The following is a 13,338-nucleotide window of genomic DNA, read 5'->3' as shown; positions in this document are numbered from 1 at the left end:
CTTTAAAGAATCTAATGCTCAAGATGTGGTTTTCTGGAGTCCTTTCTTCCTATCACCATCCAAATGAACCATTTAAACACCTGAATCCTAAAATAAAATACTAAAAAATCATCCAAAGCCACAATGGGCAAGCATATAACATACTTACCAGATCCAGATATGTTTAAGCCTTTACATTCTTCAATGTTAGCATTGCTGTCAAAATAGATTTTGATTTTGCCGCTGTGAGCTTTGTTGTCGAAGGTAATCTGGAGACACAAATGTACAGAGAACAGAAAGTATGACTTGCTAGATTGACTCTGCTTAAAATTTTAATGGCATCCAAACATCATCTAATCCAAAAATTGTACTGATGAAAATGTCCTCATCACATGAATCCTTCGCCACTTTTATTAATGAAAATATATGGTCCAAAGGCTGAATGTATTAAGTTCTACTAAACCCACAGGCAGACTCAGAGAAATCCTGAAGCAAAACAGCCAACCAGTTCCAGGAACAAACATGAGATTCACCAGTCCTTGACAAGAGAACACAGTGACCTCATTGATTATACTGAATGGAATTTAAAAGCACTTGCTTCCACTTAGCCCTTTGGGTATGAAATTCTAGGTTTTCACTAGGCTGGAGATTATTTTTCTGTTTGCCTCTAGTGCTACATATAATGCTTTCAGAAATGGCAAAGATTAATTCAAGGCTGCCAGCTCAATTGAGATTTCCAAATACCCCGAATCTTCCACATTACATTTCCATCACTTAAAATTTGTGAGTGAAATATGCTGGGTATTTTAGACCTTGAGGGAAGTATTTTAGATATTTTCCTTGGGGAAAATGAGGCCTTGAGTGCCAGGCTTAGTGGAGGTTTAGTCATAGCTCGTAAGTATAGAAAGGAGGTCTGCAGGTTGAATTCTTGAAGCTCTGGTTTGGTCATAGTGAGATTTCTTGGATGACACAGAGCGTGGCTTGTGTTCAGAGATGCTCCAATGCTTGTGGATTTAATCATAGATCAGCTACACTTCCAGCTCTCAAGTTCTTTGCCTGTGAATTTTAAAAAATTTTTTCAATGTGTTTTGTAATATGTAGATCACTCCAGGGCAGTGAATCATGATCTTCTCTGCCAGAGACATTCTTCCTTACCACCAGTCACAATTAATAATTACTTTTATTTCTTTGTTCACTTGCTTTTCTGTCTACCTCTTGCACTAAGCTGCACGTGGCCACTGCACCTCCAGAGCATGGCAATGTCTGGTGCACAGTAGGGGTTCATTACTATTTACTGACTGTTGCACAAAGCACTCTTCTGAGTTGCTAAGACAATTATATACAACTTTCAGCTCAGCATCCAGTTTTGCTCTTCCATAAACGTGAAGGAGGGAAGAAAAGAAGGAAGGAAGGAGGGAAGGGTATGAAATTTCATGCAAGTGAGAAGACAGGTCACTCTCCCCACAAAAGTACACAGTCTCTCCCATTGCACACGCCTCCTCCCAAAATGAAAAAGGCAACAACCGGTCCTCTGCAGAGTGGCCCAAGGGGCCCAGACCTGCCTGCAGGTCTGAAAGCATTTGCTGTGTTTGCAAAGACCTTCCTCTGAAAGTGGGAAAAACATTATAAACAGTTAAAACAATCATTATAAACTTTTAAAAAATGTATTAGAAGAATAAAAGGTCAAAGTCGATTTTGAAAACTTATCTTTTCAACTGAGAAATTTGGTTTTTGAAAACTTGGAAAGGGCTTGCTTCATTTTCATAAGTAATTGTCTCTGGATCAACAATGCCCTAGTGTCACTACATGGGTTTAAAACACAACTGCATTTAACACGTGCACAGGCTGGTGTGTTTTCCACTCCACATCTACAGAAGGAGGAGAGAAAAATGATAAAAAGCGGCTCAGTAAAATAGACACTTGCCATATTCTGAAAGACGTAACAGTCTGGTAACTCTCGGGACAGAATCCTCTGCAGGTCAATGCCTTTGAGGTGAAAGGAGATTTCAACTTGCAAGAGCCTGAAGAAAAAATAATACAAGATATAAATTGTCAGCATCTTACTGTCTACTCTCCTGTCCTCCTCCCTGTCTCCTGGGAAATGAGACTTAAAACCTTATTTACCTATAAAACTCCAGTCTGAAGAATGATGAGTTCTTCCAGCCTGGAGGGTTCTCGGAGAGGGCCTGGAGGTCCAAGTGAAGACAGTCTGGGCCAACGAAGAACATTGTTTCAGGCAAGAATCAGATGCAAAACCCAGAGGACTGACATGTGAGGAGGGCAGGACACTTCCAAAGTATCTCCCCACAGAATACTTATGGATTACACCAGGAAGACTAGGCACTCACAGTGGAGAGGCTGGCAGGTAGCAATGCCCTGCCCAAGTGAGCGCAGTCAACATCACCAGTAATGAGATACAGAGGCATCGTATACCTCCTGAAACCATGGACTGCTTGTGTGGTTTTCCCACCAAAAGGCACATCCCCAATCTTGCCGTAAAGAAACAGAAAAACCCAAAGTGAGGGACATTTCACTGTTTAAAAATGTCAAGGTCATAAAAGTAAAAACAAACAAACAAAAAAACCCCAACAACAAACCAAGGAACAATTTTGCTCCAGATTAAAGGAGACTGAAGAGGCACAACAATATGTGATCCTGGACCAAGGAGGTTGGGGTCGGGGGAGCTTTCTTTTGCCAAAGAGAATATTAGGACAATTGATGACATGTGAATAGGGTTTTTAGATTACAATATTGTACCAACGTTTATTCGCCCTTTTGAGCACTGCACAGTGGTTATGTGGGAGGCCATTCTTGGGACATGCACACTGGAGTAACTTACAGGTAAAGCAACAACATTTACAGGTAAAGCGTCACCCTCTTGTTCTCATACATTGCAGGAGGAATATTTAAACACAGGGAGAATGAGAAAGCCAATGTGGTAAGATGTTACCATTTGGGAAATCTAGATGAAAGGTATACAAAGAAATCTTTGTGCTGTTTTGCAACTTTTCTGTGTTGTCTGAAACTTTTTCAAAATAAAAAAAAAAATACAGAGAAAGGAAAGGAACTTAGGTTGTATTCAAATAACAAATTATAACCTCTGAACTATAAAAGAATGATTCCAAGAGTCTCACGTCAAAATCTGTCTCATTACTGTGCAGCCCAACACCTTGGCAGGAACCCGAGGAGGTCTAGAGCTGGCAGGTGCCTTCCAGGGCCACGGGACCCTCACAGGCAGGGCCTCTGCACAGCCAGCCTCTCTGCCTCTGGCTCAGGGGCGGCTGCCTTTATCCTCATGGGAATGCCAGTGCCTGGTTCTCAGTAGGAACTCCAGAATCCTGGCAGACTCAATGGCCAATTCTTTAAGAGTCTTCTCCCACGAATGCAATTCTTTATTTGCTTATCTATCCCCTCAACTATAGGATAAGATCTTTGCAAGCCAGAGCACACTGTGTTGGGTGGTTAACTGATTGCCTAGCATGTAGCTGACACCCAAAACATGTCCCAATATGTTTTGTGAACATTTTGTGAACAATTAGTTTTCCTGGGCCAAAAACAAGGCCATGAGCTGAATGGACAACTCAACAGGCATGATATTTAAGAAAAGCAAGTGTCAGGGTTGGGACGTGCCTCCCTATGTTTGGCAAATAGACAGTTGATGTCAAGAACCAGTGTAATGTTGGTTTTCTTGACTAGATCTTGATTAATATGGTGAGAGCAGTTAATCCAAAGAAACTTGATCTCTACAGCAAAAGACCGATGATGATAACAATAGCAAAAAAATATATCAGGCACCGTGCTAGGGGTTTTCTATGTTCTCTCATTTCATGCATCATCCTGTGTAATCCCCAAAGCAACCTTGTAAGATAGGTACTATTGCTGCAATTTTACAGATGGGCAAACTAAAAAACAGAGAGGCCAGGAGACTTCCTCAAGGGCACACAGCTAGCTGGAGGCAAGCCAGCACTGAAATCCACGTGTTCAGTTCCTGAGCCTGAGCTCCTCACCAGTAGATGGATGAGGCTGACCTATTTCAAAAGAACATCAAAAGACCCAGGTTGCCTACCCAAATCATTCATTTACTCAATAAATATTTGCTGAAAGCCTTTATGTGTCAGCCACTATGCAAGGCACTGAAGGTAAAGCAGTGAATAAGAGACAACTTCTGTGTGGAGCTCACGTTCTAGTGGAGAAGGTAAACCAAGAGTGAAAAATACACACAAGATGATTTCACAGTGTGAGAAGAACTGCGAAGACAAAGTGAGGTGATGGAGAATACCTGGGAGGAGTGGCTGGGGAAGGGCTCTGAGGTGCTGGGGACAGTTCAAAGGACAACTGTGGGGGGAAAGAGAAACAGCTGTGTGCAGGTCCAGCGTGGGGGGTACTCTGGGTAGAGGAAAAGCAAACACTAAGTCTCCCACGTAAGAAAGAGCTTGGCTTGTTCAACAAAACAAGGATGTTAGGACAGGGAAAGGGGGACTGGTATGAGGGGCTTTGGAGAGGCAGGTGGGTGGACAGCTCCTGTAGAAACCTGTGAGTTTCATTCCAAATGAAATGGGAAGCCACTCATGTTATTTAAACCAGGGAGTGATATGACTCAATTACATAATATCTTTCTGATTGTTGTGGGACAGAGCAGGGGACAGAAGAGGCAAAACGTGAAACAAGGAGAATAGTCTAAACAAGAGATGGTGCTGGCTGGGACTATAGCAATGATGATGGAAATGAAGATCAAGTCTGGGGCTTGAGCGACTGTGGTATTATGACAGGAAATATGTGATATTATGACATGACAGGAAAACACTGGCATCGTTTTCTGAAATGGGAAGACTACAACACATGTTGGGCCAGGGGTAGGGAATGGGGGAGGTTTGAAATGCTGTGCTTTGGACAAACATGTTTCAAATCCCTGTTAGAGCCACAATGGGGTGTCAAGTAGCCAATCGAATACAAGAATTTACAGCTTGGGGTAATTCAGCTCAGAAATGTAAGTTTGGGTGCGAGGAAAGGAGTAGCAAGACTTCTCAGAAGCTGTGTAGCCTCACCTCACCTCTGTTGTTCGTTCATTTGTTTGTTTGTTTGTTCTGTAACTCTAGGGACACTGTGCCAGGAGCTTTGAAGATGTGGTGGCAAGATGAGCATGTTCTGCTCTGGTGAGCTCCCCCTGGCAGCATCAGCTGCTGGGGCATTAGGGCACAGGTACGGATGGAACAGCCCCGTGATGGATGAGAAGGTCCAGATGAGAAGGGAAACAACAGCCTTACAAGGGAGTGGCACTGATGGACAAAGGTCTCTAACCTGGATACATGAGACACTGCAGCCAGGTGGTGATGGATGGGGGTGGGAAGTCAGTAAAGGAGAGGTCTGTGGTCTGTGCGAAGTTGAACATCCTCAGCTAGAGAGTGGCAGACCAGTGCTTCCAAAGTTTAACATGCACATGGATCATGCAGGGATGTTGCTAAGATGCAAATGTGGATTCAACAGTGCTAGGGTGCAGCCTGAGATTCTGTGTTTTCCACAAGCAACCAAATGATGTCCAGGATGCTGGGCTTGGAGTAGCAAAGACCTACCTACCATCACTGAGTCATTACAGTGACCTTGACTTAGTCACCTAGCCTGACTGAGCACCAGATTCCTCAATGCAAAATGAAGGCCAAACTGACTTTTCCTCTAACATTCCTATTCTAAGGTGAAGTAAAAGAAGAAAACCAAAAAACACTTAAATCATTTAAATTAAACTACATGAATTAAAATCACTACATTCTGAAGGAAGTAACCTGTTCAAAATCTATGTGCTAAATACTGTCCTAGGTCTTTTTCTCTTGTATTTTATTCATTATGGTTATTTTTTCACTTTTAAATATCTCTAAAACAGATTAGTCTTTTTAAAAAAAAATGATGGCATCTTAGATTTAGAGAAATATGATATTTATTAGTTGATTTTACACTATATGTAAAATTAGCCTTATAAAAGCCTATTTGGTTAGTCAAGTTTTGTAATTGTAATCGTAGAGGTACACTTTGTCAAATACACATGCAGAGCTCTCTACAGCACAGGTGGCAAACACAAGGCCCCTGAGCCGAATCTGGCCCTCCACCTTGTTTTATCCGGCAGAGCTCCTCACCCCTAGTTAAGGAGTAGTTACATTTACACAGTCCTAAAATTACATTCGACCCTTTGAAGGCAACCACAAGGCTGATGTGGCCCCCAGTGAAAATGAGTTTGACACCCCTGCTATAGAGTCTGGCTGACCTTATGCTAGAGTCATTGCTAACGAGGACACCAAGTACCTGGAGGTAGCAAAGCCTAATAAGAACTGAGACTTTAAAAGAATGGCAAAAGCCCTAGGCAAAACATCAAACCTATAGCAGAACAAACTAGTATTAGAATAGCAGGCTCACCACTCCAATGAATCTCATTTACAGAACAGAATACTCCAGAGAATGAAATAGCAACCCTCTTCAAGACAAATGGAGGGAAAACTACATGTTTTTTTTAAAAGCTGGAAGAATAATAAAATGGTCATAATGCTTCGTGCTAAGAAAGAAAATGAAACACTTTAAATATTTCTTTAAAAAGTTTAAACAGGATTTATAACAGTCCTGCAAGTAAGGCTGAACGGTCAAGCCATAGGTCTAGAGGCAGGACCACAGAGATGCGCCCACGGCATGAACTAAAGGAGACCCTTAACTCAAACTGCACAGTCGTGTAACTAAGTGTTAACCTGCAGAGAGAGCGGGCACGCAGGCAGATCTCTGCATTCAGCCCAGTGAAGGGTGATTCTCTTCATGGGAAAGATGATGCAAATTCATGAAGTAGAACAGCTTCTGCTAAGTGACCTGCTGTATTGTCAAGACATCTTAAAATCAGATCACAGTTTCCTATGGCCAAATGAATGGTGTGATGCTCCCATTTGCATAAAACCACTCTACATTTAAACTGCTACTAGGATCCCTACTCCCAAACTGTTATCTCCTTGAGAAGCTGTGACTGATGAATCTTTGCCACCCAGTACAGTCACGCACACATTACCACAGGGTCACATTCCGAGAGATGCGTTGGGCAATTGCATTGATTGCATCGTTGTGTGACATCACAGAGTGCACTTACACAAACCCAGGTGGACAAACCTAGATGGCACAGCCCACCACACACCTATGCTCTGAGGTACAGCTCACGGCTCTGTGGGAGGGGGAAACAGTTTTCCCTCTGCCCTTCCAGTTCTTTGCCGAGACATCCCTGGAATAAGAGACAGACTAACAAGAGAAAAACAGAAGTTTAACAACATGGATACCTGCTGGACACAGAGACCCAGGAGAATTGAAGCCAACACCTTCTGTCTTCGGCTGAAGACCAAAGAAGATACTGGGGGTGGGGAGAGTTAGTTCGGGGAGGTTACCAGGGAAAGCACGGCAAACAAAGGTAAGGTTGTTAGCAGATTTAAATCTTTATCTTCTGCATTGATAGGAACCTATAGAGATAAAGTCAACGTGCTCTTGCTGGCACAGCGAGGGAGACACTCTTACAAATAGAGATGTCTTTTACAAAGGGGATCTTCTACTTGGTTTTCAGAGCTTCCTCCATGTTTGCTGTTTCTCAAATTAACCAGCCTAAAGTAATCCTTATGCCAAATAGACACATCTTGGGGTGACAAATTGTCATCCCAGTTCCTAGGCTACACAGGAACTGGGATGTGTCATGTTAATGTACTGAATATTGTAGGCAATTGTAACATAATGGTATTTGTGCAATGCATCGCACTATGATGTCACTAGGCCACAGGAGTTTTTCATCTCCATTATAATCTGATGAGACCACCATGGTCTATGCGGTCTGTCACTGGCTGACGGTCATGCCGCACATGACTACAGAAACAGCCAGTGCTTTGGGCAAGGTAGGTGTGTACGGTAGGTGTGCACCAGAGGATTGCTGAACAAAAGACAGAACTCTAGTTGAACACTTTGCATTTACATAAGGCCTGCTTTTAAATCCAAAACAGAACAGCATGAAACAATTCTGCTTGTTTAGATGTTAGCTTTCTGCCAAGCAATATTCTAAAAGAAGAAATGAGCTGCTAATCACAACTTGCCTTTGAAGAGCATTAATATATTTTGCAAATAATAAAAACAAGAATACAAAGCATTTTAACATACATTATTCATTTAATAAATACAGACTCATTTTTTTCCCCAAAAGCCTAAATGTCCTTTCATGGAGGAGGCGAGACAGGATAGTGAGAACCTAGGAAAATTCCTTGGCAAAGTGGAGCAGGGAAACTGAGACAGATGGCTGAACACAGTGGGGGAGCAATTGACAGCCAGGTGCAGATGGTCCCCAGGGGAAGGGCCCCCAGTTCTTGGCAGGGGGCAAAACTGAAAAAATAGGGACCTTACCCCCAAGGTAACCTCTCCTCCCCTGGCTTTTCCTCTCTAGAGATAAGATCCAGGTACCAGAACCAACTGCAATGACTGAAGAGGCCCTGCCCTCTCACTGACCAATCAGGGAAGACCATGGCCCTGATGGGTGCACCTGGAGAACAGATGACTGTTTAACTGAAACCCTCCCCTGAGACCTGCCCTGAGATTCCCTCCTGCAAGAGATAAAAGCCTCAGGACAATGGACCCAGTGCACACCCTCTCCCTCAGGGGAGCTCACACACCATCCCCTTTCCCTCTCTCCCTCCCCACCAGGCACAGCATCTCCTGACCTCCAAGGGACCCTGAGACTTACAGTCAAGGGAGCAATGGGCAGCAGCAGTTTGTCGCAGGCTGATCCCCTGAACTGTCCCCAAGGCCCCTTTTCTCTGACTTCCCAGTGAGCTGAGGCAGCCCAGCCTGGGCTCTCCTGTTGATTCTTCTATGCCAAGCCCTTCCTCGCTTCACAGTCCCCAGCTTCAATAAATGTGCCCTCACAGTCACCTGGACTCGTGTGGTGAAATCCTTCCCACACGAAGTCAAGAACCCACACACAACAGCTGGCCTGGGCAGACCCGCTCAGGGCCAGGCCCCCCATTCAGTAACAAAGGGACAAATCAGAACGAACAGGAAACACCTGGGTGTCTACCCCAAAACCAACAACCTTGAGTTGCACCTAAGAGACCCATAGATTTCCAGGTCCTATTACCATAGACCTGCATTTTCCTGAGCCAAATCCTTTGTAGGCAAGTGTTAAAGAGACAGCTTCAAATAGGTTAGCAGTCACAAACGCACAGTTACAGTTGTTCCATCTGCCAGCACATGAGGGCATTTTTGCTCTTACCACAGAAGAAGAAACAGGCATGTGATAAAATGACCTATTACCTGCTTCAGTGTTGCTGTCACTATTCAGTGTCTCATTAGAAGGAAACATGGCCCCTGTCTTGTAATGCTGCTTACAGACTTTTAGGCCAATTCTATTTTCTTCATTTTCTCCGTAGCTCAGGGTCCCCAGGGATATGTTCTTTAGACGATGATACTATTAAAAATAGTTAAATAAAAAACACTTAGGCGCTTCCAAGAATTTCACCAGAAGTTATAGCATATAAAATATCCTTTAGCTATTTTTTATTGTTTGTGTCATACCACTCAACAGAACTCCCCAGTGTAAAATACCAGAAGGCAGTTTCCTCAGCTGGGCAGAAACACACTGCCTCTCAGAATTCAAAACTGATGTGAACATGTGGACAGAGCTCCCATCTCGCTCAGAGCCACAGCTCAGGTCCTGCCTACCTCTCTGACCTAATGGCCGACTTCGGACCCTTGGTTCTACCTCTACCTCCTGTAGCCACGCCAGCCTCCTGGCAGTTCCTGGAGCTCCCCAGGCACACTCCTGCTTGTGGCCTTGGCTGTTCCCTCTGCCCAGAACCCCAGGTTTTCTATCTGCCAGGGTTGCTGCCTCAGGTCCTCGAGGCCCCCCTCCACAGTGCAGTGAGAACAGCACACATCCATCACCAGTGCTCGGGCACCAGCAGGCTCCTCCAGGCTCCGTCCCCTCTCCCCACCACCCAGCAGTTACCACTTCCTGGCACACCACTGTCCCCCAGACCTTCCGAGGCCCCCAGCTTTCGCTAACACTTGCATTAGCACGACTTCACCAGCCGCCTCTCTGCACTAACAGGGCTTTACTGGCCCCCCATCCTCATGAATATGACTTTGTTAGTCCAGGAAACATTTGCCCAGAAACATGAAAGTTGCAAAAAACTAAACTGTTTATTTCAGGAACATCCCAAAAATCATTTAAACAGTTTGAAGACTTAGTCTGATAACCCTAAGACTCTTCGAAACCACCCCCAACCCGCACCTGGCTGTGTCCACCAACCCTCAGCTGTTGTATCACCATCTTCACCTGATTCCAATCAAGCTCCCGGGCACTGAAGACAGCCCCCCTCCTTAAATCAGACTTCAGAATCCAAGTCTGGACTTTGCCCCTTTCCCCCAAGGCACACCGAAGAACAGTCAAGATGGTGCCTCCCTTACTGCTCTAAGCAACAGGCTGTTTTTATTATCAGTGTATGTTTTGGTGGTGTTTTCAGGAAGCCAGCACTTAACACTGTACATTTCACTTCCTGTCATTTGTCTGGCTCCCCCCTCTAGAATTCAGTTCTACAAGAACAGGGTTTTGTCCTTTACTTGGGCTGTATCCCCAGTGTCTAGAAAAGTGTCTGGCACATACTCCATACCCAAGTATTTATTGAATGGATGAATGAGTGAAAAAATACAGAAAGAATAAGAATAACAATTTCTCTCCACTAAATGCTTTCTTCAGGCCTCCCAATCTGACTTCTCAATACCTGCCTACACTCAAGTATATCATGTCCTAGTCCATAGTCTTAAGATTCAGCTAGGCTTATTTATGCTGAGACATCAAAGTTGACAGCCTGGAATCTCTGATTCTGTATCTCATCCATCAAACCTTCTGAGATTGTAAATCTGCTCTTGGCCATTTGATCTGGGGTAATCTCCCAAAAGCAGTAGGTGTGAAAGGATAAATAAAAAATGTAAATCATAATGAAAATGTTAAATATGCAAAATCTATTGTGTGGAAATACAGCTATAGAAATAGCAATAAATAATTCTTGGCAGACTATGCAAGTTTTAATTAGAATATTTTAATATATGCATAACTTTCTTTTTTGGCTAAGAAAACAAGATCAAGTATCAATACAGTCTTCAAATATAGGTCATTCACAACAAAAAACTTGCCTGATTAATAGCATAAAATATGCTCTCATAGGCGTCCTCTTGAGTATATACACTGCAACTGTAGTTATCTTCATCAACACCAGAATAGCCTTTCAGAAACAAGTATTTAAAAGCAACAGTGTTTTCTTCCTTGAAAGCAACCACGAGCTGGTTACTTAAACCAAAACGAACAAGCTAGAAAAGAAAGTCAAATAGATATATATGAATTTTACCATTTATATGCCTTCTTCTTGCCCTGTCTGGTGTGGCTCAGTTGGTTGGGCATCATCCCACAAACTGAAAGGTCCCGGGTTCGATTCCTGGTCAAGGCACATGCTTAGATTGCAGGTTGGGTCCCGATCAGGGTGCATACAAAAGGCAAATGATAGGTGTTTCTCTCTTACATCAATGTTTCTCTCCCTCTCTTTCTCCCTCCCCTCCCCTCTCTAAAATACACAAGCATGCCCTCGGGTGAGGCTTTTATAAATAAATAAATTAATTAATTAATTAAATGCCTTCTCATCATCAGCTCTCACCTATAAACATCAGCAAGAAAAATTTCACTGCTTTGGTTTTTACTAGTTGTATCAACATTAAAATATAAGTCCCAAAGAAGAATAAATTAATTAAGCTAAATGAGCATTTCTACGTAGCACAAAATTAGAAGAAATTATCACTCTCAATGACTAACTGTCCTGCTGGCCTTCAATGAAGGAGAAGAAAAAAAAAAGAAATCCAAATCAGTTAAGTCTGAATCTACTTTTCTTATACTTGGATTTAAATTGTTTTAAAAATTGGTGTAATTAGTAAAGCCATAATTCATGTTGTATTGATTTAGCATTCAGAATGTAGGACTATTTTTAAAATCATAACTATGTGTTACATGTAGCTTTTAAGAATGTTTTTGAAAAGTGGCCTACATAAACTCCCTCCAGCTAAGAGCAGATAGTTGTCAAAGGAATTCAGTTACTCCAGTCCTGCAAGAACTCTTCTGCAAGATTTACACCTAAAAGTTCCCTCTCCAAGATCCACAGCATCCGAGCAGCAGACAGGACAGCAGGGCTCCGCTTCACCTCTCTGATGTTAACTCCGTTCATGTCCTGTGCCTTCTGGGGGTGAAACTCCTGCTCACTCATTCTCCCTCACCTTGTGTCCTAGCAGGAGGTCAGGCTTCATCAAGAGTGGAAAGTATCCCTTCCACCCCCAGTTTTTTTTCTTGGAATCCAGTAAGTGGGGGAAATTAGCAACCACTAAAGGTTTACCAAAAAAAAAAAAAAAACCCTCAGAAATTACACACAGCTACACTTTCTCAATCACTCTCTCACATGCACACTCACTTTCACTCACACATTGTCACCACACACTTCCTAACACATTCTCATGTACATACACTTACTACATACAGTCTGTCACACACTCTCACACACCTGCACAAACACAGGGCCCCTTCCTCTCCCATTCTCTCTCTCCCCCTTACACACACACACACACACACACACACACACACAGTGATGGAACAGAATCAAACCCTAATAAGCCCTGCCCACCTCTCTCCCACCACCTCCCCACTTTCCTTTCTCATCTGCTTGCATACTTACAAAGCTAATTTTTATCCTTTAAGTTTTGTCTGACTTTTTTAAAAGGCTAAATAATGAATAATAATAGCTACCATTCTGCTGCGGGGGTTACACTAACTGCTTTACATGCATTCCCTCATTTACTAACGTAACAACCCTACAAAACTATTACAACTGTTTATCCCCACTTCACCAATGTAGAAACTGAGATTTAGCCTCATTAATCTGTCCTATGTCTCCAAACTATTGTAGAACAAAAGTCAAACCTAACTCCAAACCTAACTCCCAAGTCATTTTTATTGTGCTACACTATATCCTTCTGTTGAAAATTTTGTCTTTGAGGCTCTTCTTGCAGAAAAGAATTGGGTGCCAGCTTTCCAGAATTGCAACCACTGTTTGAGGATGTCCATAGATGATACTCGTTAGCACCTGAGCCTGGTGAGGTCACATTCCTCAAATACCAAGTCAGAGCATGGAGCCATTGCTAACACCCAGCTATTTTAGACAAGTATGGAGATAAGAAGTCCCACGTCATCCAACCTGTGCTGAAAATCAAGCAACAGAAGCTGAAGTCCTTGCAAGAATGTGATGTTTGCCAACAATGCCTGTGGGGGTGGCAGGA

The 13,338-nt window shown here is 43.1% G+C and overlaps 1 protein-coding gene across 4 annotated transcripts in view; it reads right to left on the bottom strand.

Moving 5' to 3' along the window:
• The window catches only part of MCOLN2 (mucolipin TRP cation channel 2), a 56,364-nt gene that overhangs the window by 22,184 nt on the left and 20,842 nt on the right, over window positions 1-13,338 (bottom strand). For all 4 annotated transcript variants that reach the window (XM_045835422.1, XM_045835421.1, XM_045835425.1 and 1 more), the window contains exons 3-7: window positions 11,161-11,334; window positions 9,280-9,433; window positions 2,104-2,188; window positions 1,904-2,000; window positions 149-248 (exon numbers count right to left, since the gene is read on the bottom strand). In XM_045835422.1, coding sequence (XP_045691378.1) covers window positions 149-248; window positions 1,904-2,000; window positions 2,104-2,188; window positions 9,280-9,433; window positions 11,161-11,334 — 610 coding nt within the window. The remainder of the gene's footprint in view (window positions 1-148; window positions 249-1,903; window positions 2,001-2,103; window positions 2,189-9,279; window positions 9,434-11,160; window positions 11,335-13,338) is intronic.

Source organism: Phyllostomus hastatus, unplaced genomic scaffold (assembly GCF_019186645.2).
Source record: "Phyllostomus hastatus isolate PE091 unplaced genomic scaffold, TTU_PhHast_1.1 phas_contig_209, whole genome shotgun sequence".
In the NCBI taxonomy this organism is placed as follows: domain Eukaryota; kingdom Metazoa; phylum Chordata; class Mammalia; order Chiroptera; family Phyllostomidae; genus Phyllostomus; species Phyllostomus hastatus.
Note: the sequence above shows the minus strand (reverse complement) of the source record. Positions and strands in the feature narration are given on the sequence as shown.